Source organism: Lampetra fluviatilis, chromosome 3 (assembly GCF_964198595.1).
Source record: "Lampetra fluviatilis chromosome 3, kcLamFluv1.1, whole genome shotgun sequence".
In the NCBI taxonomy this organism is placed as follows: Eukaryota; Metazoa; Chordata; class Hyperoartia; order Petromyzontiformes; family Petromyzontidae; genus Lampetra; species Lampetra fluviatilis.
The window spans coordinates 21,872,013-21,896,785 of NC_136277.1; the positions used below are offsets into that span (position 1 = coordinate 21,872,013).

The 24,773-nt window shown below is 40.6% G+C and overlaps 1 protein-coding gene across 3 annotated transcripts in view; it reads right to left on the reverse strand.

The window, feature by feature from the left end:
- RNF111 (ring finger protein 111) overlaps positions 1–24,773 on the reverse strand; it is a 36,692-nt gene that overhangs the window by 11,359 nt on the left and 560 nt on the right. The window contains exons 2-9 of one of the 3 annotated variants that reach the window (XM_078885061.1): positions 23,706–23,802; positions 12,155–13,067; positions 11,856–11,973; positions 11,617–11,727; positions 10,692–10,813; positions 8,388–8,585; positions 6,542–6,852; positions 1,646–2,411 (exon numbers count right to left, since the gene is read on the reverse strand). In XM_078885061.1, coding sequence (XP_078741187.1) covers positions 1,646–2,411; positions 6,542–6,852; positions 8,388–8,585; positions 10,692–10,813; positions 11,617–11,727; positions 11,856–11,973; positions 12,155–13,067; positions 23,706–23,792 — 2,626 coding nt within the window. In that variant the 5' untranslated portion in view covers positions 23,793–23,802. Of the gene's footprint in view, positions 1–1,645; positions 2,412–6,541; positions 6,853–8,387; positions 8,586–10,691; positions 10,814–11,616; positions 11,728–11,855; positions 11,974–12,154; positions 13,155–23,705; positions 23,803–24,773 lie in introns of all 3 variants that reach the window. The other 2 variants (XM_078885056.1, XM_078885050.1) reach the window with 2 other exon arrangements.

Sequence of the window (24,773 nt, forward strand, 5' to 3'; positions counted from 1 at the left end):
GGATATATTTATGGAAGTGCTTAGGCCTGCCACTAACGTATTCAATGGGTTATGCAAGGACACATTAATGAAATGACACAAACATATTGACACAGGAATTGTGTGCCTTACTTTTAGAGCAATGAGGAAAATGCTGTTCAATATGGAACATAACTTCAATCGTATTATTAATGTATGCCTTATTGATAGCTGGCAGACCAATTCCAGGAATAAATACTGATCACACAGATTATGGAATCGTACAATTATATCTTTGAGTCAAGAGATCATGGGCGCAGCAGCTGCGAGGTCTTTGTTTAAACATGTCGCTTAAAAAAAGCATTCTCTTCCACTATTCACATTTCATTTTAGAACATTTTACGTAACACGTTACTGCCGAGTCACATTCAACGAGAATGTAAGTTTACAATCAAAATGTATCTTCACAATTAAAAACAACGGATGTATTAGTTGTACAATAGATTTGTGGAGTTACAAATTTGTTGGTGAAAAATTCCAGTTAGCAAAGTAGATCTCTTTGTGACAGCACAGTGTGGTTTGTGTGCATAACCGGCAACAAAAGAATGTCTTTGTTGCAGTGCAGAGATACTGGCTTACAGCACACAACAGCAGTAACATCTCACACAACAGCAAGCACAGTATAATCCACAGCGCGAGATCACAGTGGATTAAAAAGAGCGCGATTATGGTTAACCCCACCATGCTGAAGTACCTCTCTCGCCCAGACACTGATGCAAAGGCAGGCAGACGTGCTCAATGAAACACAGCTCCATTTTCACAAAAAATGTCTACAAGGCAGCCGAACGTCCGTCCCCTGAAGCAGCTACAGCTCTGTGTTGGGGCTGTGGTCGCCGCCAGCAGGCAAAGGCAGAGGAGCCACTGGGCGAATGGAAATGGCCTCGTGCCATCTGTCATAGGGCGTAATCCACTTCACGAGAGAGCAAATCCCACCGACTCTGCAGTGGGGAGCCCCTGCTGGGCCCTCTTTGTGTGCCCATTGTTAGAGCTTTCTGTGAAAGGCACGGGCTGGCTGTAACCAACCAGCAATCACAACGCTGCCGGGGCGGCGAGCTGTTCATCATCGTTCAGGGGACAGTGCACGTCTACCCAACCAATTGATCACAATACCAAATTATTTCAACACTGATAACATTGGAGCTCTAGTCCGGCTTATTAAGTAAAAAAATTATTACTGGAATGATGCTTTAGAATCTATTTTTTTATTGTAGAATACACCGGAAGTGGCTTTCATTTTCCATCACCAAGTCATATTAAGGTAGATATGGATGATTTTAATTCCTTTCAGCTGTAACACTAATTAGCTGATAAGATTAATTATAAACCACAATAATGCAAGAACATAATAGAGTTAAGAAATGAAATGCGGCTTGTTATAAAATATCTAAGCTCTAATTTGTGTCTTGTCTTCTTTTCATGGTTTCAAAAAAATGTAAATGCCGACCATAAAACAGCCTGTGGATTCAAATACAGAACTCGCACAAAGCAACCAAGCCCCTATCAAAATAAAGCACAAATATACACAAAGCCCAGGAAATGCTCATACCATATTCTACAAACCAGCTGGCTCACTCTGCCACAACGGACCTTTGAATGTGTGCACAAAGACTGCAAAGAGCATACTCACACGTGGGCGGAAGGAGGTGGTGGTGGCAGGAGGGGGCCTGTGGTTGGCCCACCTGGCTGTAACCAACAGTCGGGCCGGCCATTTGTTCTGTGTACTGCTCCCTCCTGGCTTCGGTGGACGCCGTGCCGAACCCACCAGGGTCCGTGAGCCCACTGTACCAGTCCCTGAGGCTGCCCGGCAGCTCGTAGGCCAAGCTGTCCGAGCGAAAGCCGTATCCGTCCTCTCGGCGGCCGACCGCTTCGGAAGGCGCCTGCCCGTCTGCGTGCTCCAGCGGGCCGGGGTACCAGTCTCTGCGAGCCGGCGAGCGTAGGGCCATGCCATGGCCCAGCGAGGCCTCCAGCACGGAGTAGCGCTCACGCCACCGCACTGACCCCAGCAGGATGCTGCCACTGCTAGCGACACCATTTGCCGCAGAGTCGGCATCGCTGCGCCTGGTATAACTCTCTCGGTGACTTGTTGAAGTGCGGCAAGAGGCCTCGGGCTGTGCGCCGGACGCGTGCCAGTCACGGGCCGCCGCGACCGCATCGCCACGCTCGGCACCATGCCACTCGCGCACCCCGGTGTCCGTCTGGCACGGCCGCCAGTCGGTAGTGCTGCGGTTTGAGAACCCATGGGCCGACAAAGACGAGGATGACGGCTCCTGACAAGGGAGCCTCTCGCGCTCGGGGGGACTCCCTCCATCTAGGGAGCGGCCACTCAAGCCGGCAGCTGAGCCCTGGCTGCCCACGGAGGATGACGAGCTGCTCAGGTCCACGGGACCCAATTGCTGCAGAGTGGAGAATGCACAAATATTACTGGGCAAGTTGTACGTGTTATACATAATAATTATTGACTGCTATAAATGTCCACGTGATAAGCCACTTCATTGAGCTATCATGTACCCAGGTCGCTTCCGAAAGATTGCTATATGGCTCAGTGGGCCTTACCTGGTAAAATAAAAAATAGTATTTAATTTTGTCTTCTACATGTCCCAAGAACTATTGTAGGCAGCCTGGATGGAGTTTTAATGGATGGGTTTGTGCTGATTATATTCCTGCAGCCGGCCAGTTGTGTCAGCAGTTAATAATCAAAGCGTAAGCGCATTAATAATAAGCAATATCTAACAAGAGTAAACTGTTATGTTCGCGGCCCAACTTAATGGTTGAAATAAAAACTAAGTTTCATTTATTAGGTATAACCCTGTGAGCCATGCGGTTCTCGACTCGGGTGCAACCGCAACAAACAAAAACAAGAAACATCTTAAAGTGACTACACGCAACAGAAAAATCCGGGAAAAAACAGCAAAGACTTCCAGAAAAAACACCGTATTTCAACGCTGTGTGCAATAATCCCAGTGTGATGCAAGTCAAACAATAACAACCATAAGACAATTTAGATTAAAGTTATCAGGCCAACTCTGGACGACAACAAACAAACATGGAAAAACCAAAACGTTTTCAAAATCACCAAAAAAAAGCTATAAAAACAATGTAACAGTGATCATAGGAACTGTGATTCAAATTTAACAATAAACGATATACATAACATGTACGACCAAACTTTGCAGCCATAGCTGGCTACATGAGTCACTCCATAGCAGCAGGAGCATCAGTAGCAGTATCAAAAATTTTCAATACACCTTTAACAATCAGCACACTATAATCAAAACTCAAGATCATACTTTGCAGCGGTCATCCGGAACGATACATTTGATTTCAGGCCATTCTGAATAGCAGTGGCAGCTAGGGGTGTACAACTCCTCTAGAGGAGTTTTGAGTGAAGATCTCACAGGTAGTGATCCAATTTGCAGTTTATTGGCGATAGCATTCCAGACCCTGGGGGCATCAATAGAAAATGCCCTTCCCTCCAGTATTTGTATGGCAATAAGGAATGTGAAGCTGGTAAATGAGCGTAAACCGTAGGTCACATTTGTTCTTCGAAACAGTGAGGAGATCCAGCAGGTAGTCTGCTGATTCTTTTGAAAGTACATGAAAATAAATACATATTGGGAACAATTCCTGAAACTAAAATAATTTCAAGGAAAATCTTCTCACGTGACCAAGTCTATCACATCACCATCGCAACACAGATAACGTAACCCAATCTGTTCAATAAAGGATATTGCCTGAATTTAATACTTGCTGAATCAGTGTGTTGTAGCATAAATAAATATAAAACAAATTACCACAATTGTTAAAAGGTATTTGAGTTGGTACCATAAAAATAACTCAGCGGGAGAAATGTTTTGAGAGCTCAAGTGGATGAAATGTCCAGTGTCAATAGCAGTCACCATCTTATCGCTTGTTTAAGATCTTACTTATGTCTCCTACTTATTCCACCTCGTAGAAATAGTGGTGTCTTAAAATAAATCATCATTATTGTAAAGATCGTAATTAATCGTCTTACCATTAAAATGTTTGTGCTGCGATTCCAAGGATCGCACAAAAAATAATTCCTTCCATTTGGTTTACAACATTTCTAAAGTTCTGTTTATGCGATGCTTAATCACACAACCGAAGGCAAGGACAACTCGGCAAGTCTTCTTAATTAGCCAATTATCACAGAATAGCAGATAATGAGTGCCAATTTGGGTTTGTATGATGCTTGTAATTGAACATTATGCGCTGTAACAAATCTAATTAATACCTTAAACTAAATAGGGGTAACGTGTGCATTTAAAATAACCCAATACATTTACATTTAGTGTCTTTGTTTCAAATGGTTACCAAACATATATTTAAAAATATAATTCTTAAGATTAAAGTCAATTTAAAAAAGCAGACTTTCTGCTTTAGAAATTACTTGCGTTATTATGAGGCATGATTTTATCATTTTGTAATCTTAATTTTTCCATCTATACATAATTTGTTATCTATTACAATAAACTGAAAATAAGTAAGTTTGAAATTCTAGCACATTAAGCATGGTTTTTAAGCAACCATTTAAATAAATTACAATTGGATTTTATTTATTGGATGAATACAACAATTAGACAGTTCAAAAAAATCTGAAATTGAAATAAGATTACCATTTGCAAACATGTGAGAGTAACATTTAATGAGGGAACACCTGAAATGTTTGTGAATATTTGAGTACTTCTTTATAAAATATCTGGCCATGAAGCATTGTATTTAAAGAACTCAAACCAAAAAACAGAAGTTAGCAAATTCTAATCCCAGTCAGCGGTAAATTAATCCTGTAATCCTTTAAGGGTCGATAAAATGATTACATCCTGTGTGGCAAGTCAACAATGTCTGTTTAGAGCAGAAACAGTTTTCCCACCAGAGGGATTGTTTCTCACCGTGTGGATTTTACACCGCAGCCTCTGGGCTGGCAAGGGGAGCCGTGCATTGCTCCATGCTTATACGAGTAGTGAGCGAGGCACAATGACTTGGCTATTATATTTTCGAGAATTCATAAAAGCATGTTAATTTCTGTTGACTCACCATTTAGGTAGTTTAAAACTGGCATGCGAAAACTATATCGTACCTTCAGAGTATACACTGACCCAGGTACATAAAATAACATTGTGTTCTATTTAAATGTTCATATATTGCACTGCTATAGAACGGGGTGCAAGTATTTTTTATTTTCTAAAGCAAAAATAACAGCTATTTATTACTTAAATGTCACATTTAACAAGGTAGATACTTGGTGCAGTGTTCATTCCAGTGCAGTATGCAACTTTAGCAGGAGCTGCCATAAAAACACACCACACAATGAGGATGAACACTGCATTTGAAACATATCCACGTGTTGGCAAAATCCAGAGGGCTGCACTTCACGGTCACAGTTTGTGCGCAAGAGAGTTTGGCGGAACAACCATGTATGTTACTTGCTAGCACAATCATTCAAGGTCCGCCCAATGTTTTCTTGGGTCACAGCTAAACTGATAATTCAGAGATAATGTAAAAGAAAGACCCAGTTTTAAATGTGTCCATGTCTAAGCGTATCCCTGCTGAAATGAGTGTGGGCCTGCGTGAATATTCATTGATGGCCATGAGCCTGTTGTAAATTCCACATTACTATGGTAACTACCAGTTTATCGGGAAGATAATCACTGTGGACTGGGCATGATACTGAAGCCTGACAACTATTACTTTGAAGGCAAGGGTTGTAGATCATACAAACATGTGAAACTGACATCTGCTGGGTTACAAGGTGGCCAGAAGTTGGCAGTACAGCAGGTGTGGAGAAGAATACATCTGTGTGGAGATGTTAGTATTATCCCCTCGTATGCATTTTCTCTGGGTATCTGGTTTTTTGTGCACATGCCAAACGAATTAATGGAACTAGCAAAAAAAACAATCCAATACACTCCTGAAAAAGGACCGACTAAATAAGATTTTCCTGGAAAAATAAATGGCATTATATTTTAAACCTTTATAATTACACTTATCCCATAGTACTTGGTCCTTAAAGTCATCTAAGAAGGCTCTTGACAAATTATACTCTTTGCCAGCTAGGCCAAGTTACTCACTGTAAAGAGAGCATTGTCATGGGCCTTGCCACTGTGCTATGTACAGAAGGCATGCAACAGACACTGCAGGGAGTTAATTTGATTGCACAATGGAAAACACACCTGCTAACCAACTATAATACATTTTTGGGGGGTGGAAATGCAGTGCATTTAACTTTTATTTCTAATAAGATTTTCTTCTTGTAGTATTCATGAACAAACATTTAAAAATATACAAGAGTAGACATGTAATGATGGATTTTCTCACTCACAAATCAACGAAATGTCACTGTTAGGGGTTAAGATTAGATTTAAAACTCATCATAATGTAAACATTATTTTACATCAAATACTACATTTTTTCACGTACCGTGAATGTATGAATATATTTTAATCGATGCATCATTACATGCCCACAAAGACAAACCCTTGACTTACAATGCATCTGTGGGACAAACCTGGTCACGCGGCTGGCCGTTCGGGGAGCGTGCACTCGACCCATGGTGAGGAGGGTGCTCGGCCTGTTGTTGAGGATGCTGGGAAGGCCGCAAGGCAGTGGCACCTCCGGAACCGCCTGACAACCCGGCACTCGGCAACTGAGGCAAGGCTGCCCCCCCGTGCCCCACGTGGCCCTGGTGGGCGAAGGACGCAGCGCCGAAGGCCGGACGCTCACACGGTTCGTAATGCTCCACGCAGCAGTCGGGCAGCCTGGGCATGGGTTGTGGCGAGTTCTGCACAGGGCTGACACTCTCGCTGCTGCCCAGTTCCTCTGTGGACATGACATCAACCAGCAACACCAGTTGCAAGTGTGAAATATTATGGTTTGGCACTAGCCATCCCCAGGGGATATTATCAAAGAAGTTAAAGCTGCTAGGGATATGCCTCGCTAAGGAGGCAAATGCAGCCACAGGAACCCTGCAGGTGTCAAGCAGAATATGCCGGCCAGATGGTGCTGTTGGTAGAACGCTCGACGAACAACCAGTAAGCTGCTGGTTAAATCTGAGTTGAAGGCCGACTCAATTTATAATTTCTCAAGGGTTCAAAATAGGAGTTGCAATTTTGTTTTAAATCAATACTAGTCACCACATGTACACACTGGCCTGCACCATGGGAAAGTAATTTTTCATCACCAAATTTGGGAAGCACTAACTTTCTGCCTTTTTTTTATTGTAGGTATTGTCACCTTTAAAAACGTACCCATGTTTCATGTTCAAAAATAAAATACCCACGAATTGCACTTTTACATCAAGCAAACGGAGGTTATTTTTATTCAGGTCTTCCATTTTTTATAATACTGTATACTTTCCTCATGAATGCCCGTGGTGCAGGCAATTTAAAAATCTGTAGGTACTGACAATAAACTATTGATTTCCCACCTGGTGTGCAAATCTCTCATTTTTAAGGACCGAGAAAGACATTTTTCTACAAGTGATTTTTAAGGATTTAAGCAGTAAATATTTGACAAATATAAGTGTCACAACTGAGTTTTCATGAGCAAGGGCCATGACCAAAACAGAGCCAGAGGTTTAAGTAATCAACATCCCCAGTTTGCGTGCCTGTGTGCAGCGTGAGTGTTGTGGCTTGTTTACTCCTCCCTTGGAGGCCTCCTGACCATCGTTATCAAATCTGGCATGAACAATGTTTAGATTTAAAGCTTTCGTGACTGCAGGGATTCATATTCTTGGTTATTTCGGTAAAGTCACGTAGAAGGGAAACAATAAAATAATAGAAAAAAACGCAACTTTTTTCAAATTTTATAGCTGTGGATTTCACACCTGATGATGATTGCTTGTGTTGCAGTCGAAACGTCGTGATAATTTAATTGTTTTATATTTTTATTATTTTATTGTTTCCCTTCTATGTGACTTTAACGAAAGCACCAAGAATATGAACAATGTTGCTTAGATTTATAGTGGGGGTGAGGTTTTTGTCTTTAAAAAAGGACACCACCAATATATTCACCCTGCTCCCATTTCCAACGATTGTAGATATCAAGCACGTCACTATTTTAATGTATTCTCACATTAAATACACTGCCCAACAGCACATTCGATATGTTAAGCTTTGTGGCGACACTGGCTCAACTTCTCTCATTATGAAAATGCTTTTAAATATTACTATTTTTGTATTACTAGTTTTACTGGAAAATGCATATACATTACTATTTTTGTATTACTAGTTTTACTGGAAAATGCAAATACATGTAAGCCTATCTCCTCCTCTACTGGCAAAGTAATTTAGTACAATCAATTAGGTTCAGAGAACCAAGGTAGGTTCGTTGCTACTTTACAAAGACAACTGCACCTGAAGAATGTGGAAGTGTGGTGGCAGGCTGGCTGGAAGAAGAGACAATGACGGAAGTCGGCAGCGAGCAGGGCACGGCGCGGCTGGCAGGGGAGGAAGACTGGCTTGAGGAAGGCAGACTGGAAGTTGGGGGAGTCGTGGCACCTCCTTCACCCTGCGGTTGTGGCTCAGCTACGTCATAAAATGCCACCGGTGCCCCTGAAATAAGCAGGACAAGGTGTACGCTGGTTGTCAATCAGTCGATCCGTTGGCTCATTTAATTAAAATCAAGTGACAGCTTGCCGAAGAAACATACAGCTTTTGTAAAGCAGAGCTGGGCACGTGATAAATCAACACAATATAGTAGGAACAAAAAACAAAGAACGCTCATGCATCAATGTACCAAATGTAAAATGTCAGCAGTGTGTGCAAAGCTACGTGAATGAAGAAAAGTGGATAATTTAAATGATGGAAATGAGCGACCATATAGGCTAGAAGCAACTTAACTTGATTTATGCTTGAACATTTAAAATTTTGTATTACCATTCAATGCTTATATATATTGTAAACTGCAGCTACATTGTGTTGTTAGAAAAAGACCAAATATATTTTGGTGAATGTGTTAAATGTTGCAGCTGTTAGAAACATGGGATAACAAAAACAGTGAAACCTTAAAACCAAGATAGGCTACCGTTTCACATAACTGCAAGCACTGGCTAATGCCAACAAGATAGTTAACCCAATACAAAGGCGGAAATACCCACCATTTTAAAACAGCCTCAGGCTGATATGGTTCTCATCAGCATTGGGCTGTTTTTGTTACAACAAATTATTTGCATTTTGTTATACCAAACAACCGACATAATTAAATACTTTACATGGCAAGAATTTGAAATCGCATAACTTAACATTTCATAATGGCAAGATTTAAATGTGTTTATTATCGGTAATGAAAAAATTATTGTGGACATACTCCAAGCAAAAAATAACAGTTAAAACTAAACACAGCACCTCAAAGTACTCTAATCTTAATTACCGAAATCTTGTGTAAACACCAAAAACGTACAAATTATTACAAATACAAACATAGGTTGCAATGACTAATTTGCAATAAAACAAAATGAGGGGAAATTGGTGTTTTTTTACAGCAAAGTTACGATACTTTGTGAATGATAGAGCAATTAATGTGGTCTCGTTCAATTCCTTTTTTGGTATTAAAAATGCAGTAATCCAACAGCCGTCATTCCTCGCCACGTTCACAGCAATCAACCCCAAACACAAAAACCATCATGACGTCACCCATTCCCGCAAGCAGGCCGGCTCTGGCACATGCTCTGCAATGACTCAACCCTCCTCCACACCAATACCCAGAGAAGTCCACCACATCTTGTGGTCTGCAACAGCTCCCCATTCCCACTGGTTCTAACTAAATGCCACATTTGCATGCTCTTGCACATGTGTGTGCAGACGTGTTGGTTAGGACTGCGTATGGGTAGAGGTTATCCTCTGCCCCGTCTTATCTCAAATGTGAAATTTACAAGATTATTTTGTGTGCAAAATGTGTTATCTCCTCATGCAGTTTGACTACCAGGCTCCCTGATGTATCCTAAGCTGTCCTGGAATTCTTACAGGTAACCTCTACAATTAAACCATGTTAAGCAAATAAATGTAAGCGATAAAAAGTAACTGCTGGTTAACTATGTAAGGTAAAGAACAATATCACAAGAACATTATTATAGTTTTATAAGTATAGGCACATTCGTTTCTAGTGCAAATCAAAATAACGAATTTTACTTAATGTGTTTAAGCACCATCACAATCTATGAAAATGTACATGGTTAAATTGTTACGTAAAAAAATACTCGTATAAAACTAACTGTCAACACATAATTCGTTTTCCACCATCTGTGTAAAACAGCTGAGTGTACAATACTTTTCTGTGTCCCCAACTTTATAAATAGCACTGCCATTAGCAAAGCAGTTTAGGTGAAGGGTGCTGGGCAGCAGGAGGGGGAAGAGAGGGCACTGATGAAATAAAGGGCTAGGGGGCTGCATAATTATCGAGGAATGAGATCGGAAACTGCAAGCATATGAGGGATCGGACAGCGAGGACTGAGGGGACGAAAGGGTTAAGGAGCCCTGGGAGAAAAGTGTGAGGAAGCGTGTGGGATAGTGTGGGTATGCATGGTAAACGAACTTGGGAGTAATATTCAGTGAGATGCAAGCCCAAGAACGCAAGCAGTTAATGAGCCAAGGACATTCAGGGACACAGGGTGAGGAAAATGCAAACTCGGCAAAAGGAAAGCTGGGTGTAAGGAATCGTACCTTCCTCCTCCACAGTAAGATCCACAATGTCTCCTGGAGCCTCTTCCACCTGGCTCAAGTCCACGACATCAGTGGGGGATGGGCGACTCACACCAGACTGCTGGCATGAAGCATTCATAGACCTGCCAACCAAGACATGTGGTCACACACATTTATGTATTAATTTAAACTCGATTGCACAATAAAAGTGTTTTAATAATTTTCACCAAAGGTTTCTTGATCAAAAACTGGTCATCTAAGCAAGGGTAGAAATTTTACATTTCTATGACATGGCCCAGTATTTTCAAATAGGAACCTCTGTTGACTTCCACGAGGTGGTATTAATTAAATCAAGTCCAAAAGGATAATGTGCCAAAATGAGTGGGATTTTAATTCACAATCTTACAATGGAATCGACTGGTTTGCCACAGTAACAGGCAGTCAACTTTTTTCAAGTCAAAAGATCTGCTTTATATGAAAAATAGCTTTATGATAAAAAGCAACGATTACGTAAATTTCCCTAAGCTAAAAGCATACACAGGTTGTAAAAAAGGCACACTAACTTTTGCCAGGTGAAAATTAATGGGAAATTATTAAGTTCATCCTGGACTAAAATCCAGAACCATATGTTGGCCACACTCGCATGCCTTTGGGTCTAACATCACATACTCAATGCAAAACCCTATAGCGCCCATGGGCAACAGCCTGCTCAGACTGCCGGTTCAACAGTGCTCTCTTATGCATGATCATGCTCTGCCCAGACTTGATCTTGCTGTCAAAATTAGCCATGGGCAAGTGCTGAAGCAATGCTGCTGTGGAACCCCTGGAGAGTTGGGACCTATTATTTGTTTTGGCAGAACTATGTTGAAGAATAATGAAGGTCCACCAGGGAGACAAAAAAACGATGTGCGCTTATGTAGAGATGTGTGTGCTGTCGAGAACTCACCGGTTGGCCTGCTGGCAGGCCGAACCACTGGAAAGAGACCGCCGGCTGAATGTCCGAGGGCTCTCGCCCACACCCCATGATTCCCGTAAGCGGGACACACGGCCCAGCCGGCTGCAACATGAAAGCAACAGCACCACATGTACACTTAGATGTGAAAACATAATTGGCTTTGAAGCATCTGCCAACTTAACTTTAGTGGTGGCTATGTTTGTGGAGAGAAAATAAATAAGTTTGCAAACCTTGTGGAGTCTTCAACGTCGATAATCTCAACTTCACTGTCAGTTGAGACAACGTTCACTGCAGCCGAAACGTTGACAGTGGGAGGATCAATCACCATCACGTCTTCGTCTACTCGCTCTGTTAAAACAATTCAAGTTCACATTTCTGTTTAATACCGCTGACTTAAATATTCACTTAATGCTAAAACCTCGCGGTCACAGAGTGCTCTGCATGATAATCCTTCAAAACAGTCGATGTTGCTGTAGCGATGAATACTGCGCGTTCACATAATAAAAAATTTAAGTGTAACAAAGCTTACCAATGCCAATTTCTGTCGTACTCGTGCTGGGCTGAATGCCCTCATCGATGTCAGAGGAGGAAGAGGTGGATGACGAGGTGGTGGTGCTGGATGAATTATCCGAGAGGTCGTTGTCACTCGAACTACTCGAATGCTGCAGGACAGCGTACCTCCTGTGCGCGGCAGCCTCCCGCTTCTGCTTCCTCAGCCTCATCCACTCTTTCCGCCTGGTGCTGCGGCCCACATCGCCGCTGTGGCGGGCACTCGAATCGCCAACCACGCGTGCATCCTGAGGCTGATGCAGACGCAACAACTGGCTACTGGACTGCAAGCGCTTAGCCGAGACACCTGCAAAATTACTACCATGGTGTACATCTTGCTGCTGTTGTTGCTGTTGTTGCTGCTGTTGCTGCTGCTGTTGCTGCTGTTGCTGCTGCTGTTGCTGCTGTTGCTGCTGCTGCCTCCTCCTCGAGGTCTTGACACGCCGTTGGCCTGATCTCTGTGCAAGCCGGCTGTCGTTGCCGGCATCAGACTCTGAATCGCCAAAATGGTGGCTGGAGGATGGCGATGGCTGGCTGTGGCTGGAAGGCGAGTCGCTGTGGTAAATCCAATCGGCCAATTGCCGGGCATCATCCTCAGTCTCGGCACGAGGCACAAAGTCTTCATCGAGGTTAGATACGGAAGATCTTGCTTTGGTCGAGAAGTCATACACAGGCTTATCTTCAGTCTCCTGCATGAGGTCAGTGCCGCCCGTGGCTCCTATTGCATCATCACTTCGCTCATCAAAGTTGGGAGAGCACTCCTTTGTGCTTGCTTTGTGCACCATCTCTACATTGAACGGTGCCTCGGCTTTTGGTTCAGATTTCATTATTTTGCTCCGGCTCCTTTTCACCACTGTTCCCATGTTCATAAGCATCTTGGTGGGCTGACAGGTCTGCACAGGGAATGCACACTCCTTAATGGTAGGGGAAGGAAAGTGTGCGGCACGCCCCTTCGCAATGCCACCAGACACACACAACACCTGGAAAAGGAAGAAAACATAAAATGGAATTTTAGATAGTCTTAACAAGACAAAATGTACATGTAATCCAAAAGCAACTAGTACATCTTTACATGATTATAATGGCAAAGATTAACACAAAGCATATTCACATTTACATTCATAATGCAATCTTGTTAATGTTACATTGCTATTAAATTATATGCAAGTTGAAAACAGCAGCCCAGTAATTAAGTACCACACTACATTCCATGTGAAAATAAATAAAATATTTTTCCCTATTAAGTGTCAGAAGATAGGTAACCTTCTGAATTAACCAAATTTAGCAATTATCACTTGGCACAAGGTGCTGAGGGAGATTATATTCATTATAATGTATTCTTAAATTGACTTAAGATTTTTTTGAACCAGCTTAGGATCCAAAAAACAAATATATTCAGACAAATTAGTTTTTGAAGCCAACAATTCTTCATTGACATGTTTTCTAACATCTGGTGCAGTAATATCTACTTAAAATGAATTAACTTAGAAAACATCATCCCATACGATATAAAGACACGTTTAATTTTGTTTTAACAATACAAAATATTTCATACTCCTACTTAACTTACCATATTATACAACCCTCACATTATTTGTCCAATAGCCTTAAATATTTATAATCTAGACACTGCTCAGTATTGTAAACATTAGCTTAAAATGTTCAAGAAAATGTGAAATAGCCAATGGGAAACAACATGCATTACAAAAACCTAGGGATGTAGATGCAGTAATGCAGAATGGTTTACAATCAACAGATATCCAGACACAAAGGCCCCAGGGTAAACTGAAGCCTAGTTTTCTTGCCTATTCCAGTAAATCATTATTTAAACTAATGTATAATATATTAGTGGATTGTCCCGTTCTTGGCTCTCCAACTTTCAATAATGGCGAGCTTAGAGCATACATCAGTAACAGTACACATTTTTTCTTTACAGCAGTTTGGTCCGGACCAGTGAAAAACAGAGCCATTTCATCTCTAATAAACCCTGGTGGGATTATAACCCTTGTATTACTGCATTAAGTAAATACTGAATTACGTATACCATACATTTTGTATGGTATACGTAATTCAGTATGGTATATCAATATGTAAATACATGGTATATTAATATCTTGCAACCATAAAAAACACTACATTATCAGTGCAATTTGTTCATTGTCATTTGATTTTGTTTTAAATTCAACCTTTAATCCAAATGTGCCCACAATGCCAACCGTGAGCTAAATGAATATTCTGTCCGGTGCTGTGTACATTCCTTTATTCCATAAGTGGCATTAGCCACTTAACGGCCCGAATCCAACACCAAAGCGTGAAGCTGTATGCAGAGTAACATCATAGCTACTATGTGTTTGCATGTACCAAGCTTAGATGAAACCCACAGGACTAATATCACGGAGAGTACTCGTGAAAATATTTGTACGTGAAGATACAGTACATTAAAAATAAATATCAACTGTGCCAGATGCTTTCATGATATAATTAACACGATAATTTTCTTGAACGAAAAACAATTACACATTAAATAGATTTATTTATTTATTGTCAAAGCCACTTCAGCATTTTACCTTTTAAAATTGGATGTATACATTCAAAAAAACACGCACTTACATTTAAAATCAAAAAGCTCATATGTTCAATATGCTGCTGTGACAGCAGTAAAATAGTTAATCATTTAGTCTTGTTATGAATAACATATTCCAAAAACGTTTAAAAATGCACATTGTTCAACTTATAAAAACGGTTCAATTGTACCAAATTACTACAATCCATTGCAATATACTCATTTGTTTAGCAAGTTATTTAGTCCTGCACCAAAGTACCCACATAATGCACTTCACCCAGATCCTGTACCGTGCAGCAAAAAAGGTATACACAGGACTGCGCAATCATAACCAATTATGAAAATTTCTCGTAAAAAATAAACTGTGTTCATTGTATGCCATGGTATTTATTTACTTATTTTTTCTATAATTAATGTGCCGCAGTCCCCTGTAGTTACAGAATTTATGAGCTGTCCAGTGTAGGTTTCAGAGGTATGATTTCTAACCATCTCAGCAAACACGCAAGACGTATCTTTCTCTTTCAGGCTTGAGGAATGCTGGATTCCCTTTTACACTTGCACACCTCAAACAGTGACCCTCTCCAGATTACCAGCCAAAACACTAACAGTGGCAACAGCTTTACGTTGGTGAATGCGCTTTCCTTCCAATCGATTGCGTCACATCCTTTTTGAGTCACAGGCCTCACAGCGGTGTCAAAACGCCACAAAATATCCTGAACCTTATCAGAAGGCTACATACTGCTTAAGGCCCAGCCACCGCCGTGTGTGTGCGTGTGTTCCGCAGGCTGGCTCAAAACTTGAGTGTTTACGACACAATTTCCTTGCAATACACTACCAAATAATTACATATATAATAAGCCTTTCTTATGAGTAAATACAGTACCTAGTTTCATAACAGCACTCCAGCCAATTGTTTAGAGTTCTTCTTTAGAGGGGGAAGGAGGGTTAGCAATCACACGCTTCCTTAACTCCCTCTAGCTATGTCTCTTGAACCAACACTGGCAACACGAATCTGCTCCACAGTAGTAGTGCTTTGGCTGGCATTACTTTTTGTCTCGAACAATGTTTGGCATGTACGTTTCATTGTGCATATACTATGCAGTCAGCCCACCTATGAAAATAATATGGGTTTTCACAACTACACTGCTATCTGGCAGGCTGTAACAATAATAATTTCAGACACTAAACATTTTCAATCAGTTCAAAGCTCATTTATGGGTTGACTCATGTCATACCTCCAAGGTCAATAAAAGGAGTACCATTTTGTGAAATATCAACATTGTTATTCTTATGAAGAGACTAGCCCCATCATACAAGTGTGGACTTCACACCGGTGGCTTCGTAGGGTTGCGAACAGATGAGCCCTCCGGCATGCTCATTTAAGAATTTCGCTTTTGAGAAATGTTCCAAAATCGCAATGCTGTTGTGCAGCAGGGCATCTTAAAGTAATGAACTAAAAAAACTTGTATTTTTTAAATGCCATAACATATATATTACTCTTATGAAAAATTTGCATTTCATGAATAACACTGCTTTAAAAGAAAATGATTTTTTATATAATAGGAAACATTTTTAGCAATGGCCATTCTTCATGGCACATAAATTGAGAGACCAGAGAGAATTAATAAGGTTTGGAGACTGCACTTAACATCATGAGGCCTGGTTAGACTTAAATCTCTCTGGCAAATGTGCTGTAAAGGTCATTAACAGAAACGTCGGTTATTATATACTTACTTAAGGAAATGTAATTTACCAACGTGTTGAGAATGTTTGCTTATAGTCCTTTTGCAATGCTGCCAAAGCAGCATTAACAAATAATTGATTATTCAAACAGTCTCACAATCCTTCAAAACACAATATGCACTGTGAAGTAAAGACACACAAATATTGCCTTTTATCATTTTTCCTCTGGTTCGTGTGGTGGTGGTTCAGGGTGGAAATGCTATATTCATATTCTTTGGGTCTTTCAGTAATAGGTTCAAAGAAAATAACAGAAAACTACGACATTTCGATCGCAACACACAAGCGGTCGTCATCAGGAAAAGGGGGGTTAGCTTCTAAAGAAAACTGCTTATAAAGGTTTGAAATAGGCATAGCCAAAATGTCAGCAGCCAATGGCAATGCAAGTGGTGAGCAGCGACTGTGGCAGTGGTGGGCTTTCCACCAATCAAAGGGCTGCCAGGCAAAAATTAGCATGTCAATGCAAAACCACCGAGGATCCTCCACGGCAAGTGAGCCAAGGTGACTTTGTTAATGTAAGAGATTAGCATGTTCATGGAAGATCGCCGAGCATCCTCCACGGCGAGCGTGCCAAGGTGGCTACGTTAATGTAAGAGATTAGCATGTTAGTACAAGATCGTGAAGCAGCAGCCTTGAGGATGGCGCGCGAGGTAGCTGTGTTAGTGAGAAATTTAATCTGTTAATGTAAAAAATCAAAGCCAAAAATAACAACTAACATCGGAAGGTGGTAGGCTGGGAACACCACAACCAGTTATGACTTAAACTGTTTAATAACGTCCTTCCAATGATTGCTCAGTTTGAACCCATCTTCTTGGTTGAAATTGTGTCTATGTCTATATATATGGATGGCTTCATGAACGAATCTTTGTTGATAGCCAGTGAGTTTGCAAAGTACCTTCATGGAAATGCTGTTAGTCAACAGTAGGCTACACAGTTATTTGTCAACTGCAGATCTGTAACCATCATAATTTAGCTTTCTCGAGCAGAATAACCTCCAAGGTGGAAAGAGGCAATATAATTATATACTGTATTATAATAAATAACCTGGATTTTCTACACTGAGCCATACTAACCATGGGGGTATATATACGTGAAATAATGGATTGCTACACTTCACAAAAGTACAACACAGCAAATCTATGAAAATAAAATTAACAAAAGTTCTCTAACAAGAAAAGGCATCTTAAGGCAGGTGTTAGACCACTATACTAGACTAAACAAAGCCATAGCAAGGGGCTTGTGTGTATGTATGTGAAAGTAAGGATCGCTGCACGACACAAAAACACAAAAAAACAGCGTTAAACGGGCAAGCCCTGTAACACTACTCAATGAAAAAACGTCATTAAATATTGATATTCTCCCAAAATTAAGAGTATACTATATCAAAGTTAACCGCTGCGCATCTCCAACAATATTGCTTCTTTTAATTACAAGCTTACTAGAGATCTTTACGTGGCGCTTTGTGGGCACTTGCACACATAGGCTTGGGCCACTTTTCGAAAGTGGGAACGTTATGCACTTGAGCGAAAACATGTGGACTGTTGTCATGCACTTGGCAGCCGGGTTGAAAGGTTGAAGGTCACAACTTACAGAGCACATAGCTTGTAGGATCTAGGAGATGCAAGTTAAAGTTTTAAAAAATGCGAGCGGTAATCATTTTTACATTATGATTAATGCTAGCCTACCCAGTTACACGGCCACAAGGCAATTGTTGTGATAATATAGTTACATATTTATCAAAATCTGTATTTGAGGCAAGCAAAGGGATAAAATGTAATCATAGATGGCGCAGTTCCGTCCAGCAAGTTGAACCAAAAATGCAGGGAGATGCATGCTTTACACGCGGCAGAGTGTAGTCCTGTAACATGCAAGTCTAGGGCTACAGCTGAACATACAAAATGTCCAACATGTCTTGGGATCTTTCAACTACTTAGGTTACAATAAGGTCTATTATAGCACTGGAATTCTAAAATAAAAATCGGAAGATATTCCATACATTAAAATCTATTCATGGCAGATCAGATTACGAGAATGTTACTAACATGGAAGATTTTTGAAATAAATTAAGAGAATGTTTATCTGGGTATTATATAGCAGCTTTTAAATCATTACGAAAATAGATTAACCAGACGGTTAACATTAATAGAGTACAAAATACTTCCATATATGCCAAGGGGATCGAAATAGTAAAAAATACAAAGCTAATATTCATAAAATATATTCAGAAATAGCAATATAAATAAAATCATTCTGTATAATTATGTATAAGGCCAGTAACTTCTGGGTCAATAAGTTATATTACTGAACAGTCTAAATTTACTGTACTGTGCATTACAGCATTACACACCAGTTTATGTTCAGTATAAATCGATACTGCAGCAAACAATGCATTGTCAACATGTTGATACAACGCATGTACTTTGCATGACAACTTAAAATGCTGTGTACACAAAACTTGTGTGATATATGAAAGGTGCATGTGTGGGAAATTGTGGCACACGGAGGGACAAACGATTTCAGTATCCAAGCGCTTTATCAACGTTAATCACAGGTCAAGTTTGATAACCTTAAACAAGTCGGCCAAATGTGAATACAACATAGGCCCAAGGCCTGTTGAAATGTCTTGCTTTATAACCCAGTGACTCATTTCCTTTGTACAGTCCATGCCCTGACACCACTGGTTAATACTAGCAAATACATTATCTGCCTAGAACATTCCTCAAAGTGCACAGAATGATAATACAAAATAAAGATATATCTTACCGGATGCATCAAGTAAACTATAAGCACAGCTCTGACTCATCTTGATCGATTCATATGTCAAAGCCATGCATAAGAATCTACGGCAATGTATAATGTTCTCTGTATGTACACACCCAGGCACTTGCGCAAAGGGGGAAAAAAACTTTACAAATTGTGCCCAGGGATCTGGTTTACATCATGACATTGTGACCTAAATTAAGCGTGGCAATAAAATGAGTTTATATTAGAAAAGTGTTTAAATAGTGCAGTATTACCAGATTTATTTTGTGACACGTTAACCGACTACAACAAGACCCGCATTTACTTCCCAGGAAACGGATCACAATGCTTCCTTGGGGTGCTGCTGCTGCTGGGGGATTGGGTTTCTGCGAGGGCAGGGCAGGGCACTGCAGGCTTCTTGCAGTGCACGCACAACTCAGAAGGGTAAATAATTATTTTTTGTTGACATTAACTGAGGCACAATTGAGTGAATTAAACCAGCTTTCACTGTACAGGAAGCATGTCCATTGATGTACCTTATAACCTAACGCTAGCACTGAGTGTCATTATGAATTTATAATGCACCAATTAATAGAGATTAGGCTTAAAAGGTGCCTGGTCCAATTACCTGAAAGAAACTACAATTTAGTCCATACCACTCTTCTTAAAAATAACACAAATATAGTTAAGCGTTCAATTAGCTAAACCAAGTACTATGTACTACTGTACGTTGCCAGGGAAACTGAACACTCCAATATTTTGTGCACTAATATCAATTAGTGCACAAAATATAATACTAATATCAATTAGTGCACAAAATAGCACATTTCAAGCACCAGAAGGCAAGTGGCAACAAATACAAAGACAGGCCTACATTTATAACACACAAAAAACGATTTCACATAAAAAGACACAATATGCATAACTTAACGTTATACATTGAAACATGGACAATATGAAAGGGATGCATAACTGTATATGAGAGATAAAATAGAGCGAAAAATACGTTTCAGTAGCAGTGCATTACAGAATCCAAAGAAGTTAGGTTCCATTAGCATCTAGATTCAGTTTCTCCCAACTATCCTGTTACAAGCCATGTGCAAACAGCTCACATGTTCTAAACGAGAGCACGCAATCTGAATAGACTGCTGCGCAGCCTCGTATGCTGCATGCAAAGGCATGTTTGGCTAGGCCGCTGATGCAAAGTTCCTCACTTCAGCTGCAACACGGTTCAGTGAAATGCATCAGTTTATTCACTCTCCTGTGTCTTACTGTGTGCAGCAACCCATTTGTCAAGATGTTACCATTTTGGTAGATGTAACCATAGATGGCATTGTGGAACAAACTCTCAAAAACATTGCTCCGTACATATACATATAAGTACATACACACGCATGTATTAAACAAATATATCGTTTAATTTTGTAGCGAGATATTAAACACGGTGCTTTGTGCTCGCACTTGGTAAGGGATGCCTGGACTCACACATTGCTCTTGTTATTTGTACCACTTTCAGGATGCCTTTGTATCTCACGTTTACACAATGTACTGTACCAGACCAAGTTTTTAGGGCTTCTTCAGTCTAGTGAAACTGCAGACCAAGCTTATATCATTGTCACCATTGTGCATGGCCAGGAATTGTACGTAGGAGGCTGAGATCGGCCAGCAATGGGCTACCCACTGAGCCACCCTTCCTCATTACGCGTACGTGCATATGCACTTGTGACTACAAATTCAAATAGGCATTACCGAGCCACCCATTGTTCCTCATTGTAAACACGTATACGCGTGCGTGTGATTATACTGCCAAATTCAAATGTGTCCTTTGCACCATTGTCCATGCTAATAAATGCTGAAACAAATGGGATGTTTACCTACACCAAGTCACTATCTACTTTCTCATTGAACCCAACACCAGAGCTTCAGATTGCACAGGTTCAGACCGAGTGTAAACACTGAATATAATGCGCTGCGCATTCCAGAGTGTTAGATTCCAAGGAAGGTACCGCAACGATAAAGTCTAATTTTTTAGACTGCATTTTTTTTCTCTCCAAAGAAAATGTCTGAGAAGCCCACCCCCAAAAACTGGGTTATACTGTAATCGGTACAATCCCAGAAAATTACTATTGTAACGTACCATACATTATAATTACACAGAAATGCATACCTACATTGGAAGTGGAATGAGGAAGAACAAAAAAGGGTTTCAGTTGATGGATTATTGCATGTTTTGCAGAGCCATGTAAGTCCGCTTATGCCAAGCAATTCAGTCTCCATTTGACAGTCATATTACACAAAATGTAAAAGCGCATATTTTGAAGTGTATTTAATGTTCAATTTAAAGTTCTTTACATTCCCATGCTATTGATTACACTACAGCCAGAAAAAACGGTGATTAAATATTCAGGGTCAATAACTAATTTTAAAAGTTACAAACCATTTAATTATACAATGTGATCCCATTTAACCTTCCTACTTAGTACTTTTAGTGTTGACTGTCAATCATAGCGATTTTTGTCAATGTACCCTCCAAGTTCCATGTGTAAGTAGCATTTCAAAAAGGCTGCATGCGAAAATGCTATTCATAATCGTAGGCTGGTTTAGTGAGCAACATTTTAATGTAGTGGAGCCCATAAGCGTGTACTATTTACAACCGGCTTTGGATGCCAGCGTTGGTGTTACCTTAGCATATGGCATTGACAGATCACAAGCATAAATCTACAGTAGACCTGCATTTTTGGACATGGTAAGCTGACCTCATTTTCTCACAGGAATGATGACGCGGGAATATATTATAACAAAACTCCATTAACCTACTGAAATGATATCCATAATTCACTGCACAATTAAACACGTGTGAAGTTCACGCAAAAAGGTACACACCTACGCAAATAAGGCTATTTTAATCAGTCCAGCAGAAATGAACGTGCATCACCGGGATTGCAGTTCATTAATGAAAATTCCACGTATCAATGTTTAAGGTGGCTAAAGAGATTGCTATGATTATGCTGTGGACCTTTATGCAAATCACAAAGCGGTAAATATTACATGTGCAAATATCCCAAATAGAAATTGCATTGCTCTCATGGTAATTAAAGGTAAAAATGTTACGTGACATGAGGTAGTCCTAGAACCAGCAATATTGTACAGCTGAACGGGCACTCCTTGGTTTCCATTTTGAAAAAATTAAATGAAATTTGCAATTAACTAGTGTGCCCCCAAAATAAAATGCATTTTAAAATCAATATTATGCACATGAGCATTTAAAAAATGACCAATAATATTTAAATATCTGCTAATTTAAACAACATAGAATATACCATACATTATATGCATGGTTATTTGTAGGAGATTGGAAATCCACTGCCTAGTGAAGCAAATTATTACCAAGACTAATTAATACAAATTACTGTGCATTTAAAAACACAGAGGGAGGAAACACATTAGCACAGGAAATAAACAGTTCACTCCAAGGCATGTAAAACCTAATAATAAGCATGCTCCTCTGCAGACATTCCTACACAAATTACTCACTTAAAACATTCAAGGGGAATATGAATTATACACATAAGCAATACCTTTTCATTAACGTAGCACAAGAAGACGGTACTTACAAATGCATTCGTTAATAATCGTAACACGAGTAACCAGGAAACAGCTGAGATCCATCCTATCATTTACAGTGTGATCCTTGATGACAGCACATGTCCCATGTCAATACAAAATGCATAAATAGTGCAAATCATACTCCCAAATTCAGCGGGAAAAACCTTCTAAACATAGCGCTGATAACATTGTGGTCCAAGCATATTTTTACCCAAAAACACTTATTTGTACATTGTCTTTCCATAATAAAATAAATTAGCAGGAAATCAATACATAAACATAACCAAGCCGTCGGTGATCACATGCATTCCTAGTATGTAAACTGGCTGCACATGGTACACAAAAAGTTAAAACCATTTAATCGGTAATCATTCACAGCTTTGTTATTATAAAACACAATATTTATCACTTGCATATAATGGTTGAGAATCTAAACGGTATTCGTCCGATACTGCAGCTACACATAAAAAATATATCATTATCATGCGTTTCACTTTGGCTCTTAACTGTTAAATAGATGGGACTCATGCGCATTAAGAGTTATATTTGTACCCCAAAACCCATCAAATACTGTACTGCACTGCCTTCAAAAATGCCTATTAGTGCGGCGGTGTCCAAGTTAACGCTGGCCAGATTTTGATCCACGGTACTCCTATCTCAATGGGCTTTTATCCCTTCACATACGTTATATATTTGTGCTGCCAAAGGTGTTGGCTGAAAAATGACTGGTCCATACGAACCCATCACCAACACCGCAGTGTCGCACTGCGCACACAAGCTGGCTTTTTTCACACAAGGATAAACCTTAATAATAGTAATGACATTGATGATGATGATCAAAAGCGATACATTCTCATAAGAGGGGAGGGGGGCAGCAAACCTTTTGGTCGGTGGCCTCATCCTGACCGCCTCCAGCCGCTTGCCGTTTTCTCCTGGTAGATCTGAGGGCCCTTTCCATCTGCGGCATGGCTCCAGGCCTGGGGAATGGTTCAACATTTAATTGTCAGACGCCTCCCCTTCCCTTTAGTTTTATCTGACAACTGAACGCCAAAAAGGAACGGGGTGGGGGGCACACAAGTCACTTGCCCAATCCCACCACAAAATATACATTTTAATCTCACGGATAACCATCACGTACACAAAAAATATCACTCTCTGTAAGCGCGCACACTATCACCGTGGCAAATGAGACCATTTCTGACTCGTAAAGCCCTAAAACACCCCCAAGGGGCTTAGCCATCCGTGTTATTATTACTACAACACCACTTTATAACGACGACAGTGTACAGTGAGACCATACAAAGCGACACCACAAGCAATAATACAGGCAAAGCAGAGTAGCCTTCGAAAGCCCTCTCCATCAAATATCACCACCCCCATAAAACAAAACAGTTTCACTTCGAAAATAAAACCCAAAACGTAAACGAGCCGAGACTATAACACCAACAAAAATCCCCCTTCTTCGTGTCTCGTGACAATCCCTTCACAGGCCGACCACGAACATTATTACACTCACACATCTGAGATTCAACACACACACACAGCGACGTATGTCTCGTTCGGAGACTTAACACATCCCCCCCCCATACGTTAACGTTGTTGTTGGGTATTTGTGTGTGTGTGTATTACCTAAACGTGCGAACGAAAAGCAAGTTACGATGAATAACAAGAGAGAGAGCGAACCCGATAAGCGCTGTGACGTGGACTGCTGCTGCTATTGAGTAGCGAGGCGAAGAGGGAGGCCGGAATGGAGGAAGGCCTTTGGGGCGTCACGAAGTCACAAAAGGGCCTCGGCCACACAACAAAAACCTTCGCCCCGGCTCGCCCAAACACCACATATACACACACACATATACACACACACCACACGGCTTGAAAAAACCCCACAAGCTCGCGGCCATTCCACGATCGCAACACCGCAAACAACAAGGCCGAGAAACCCGGCGGT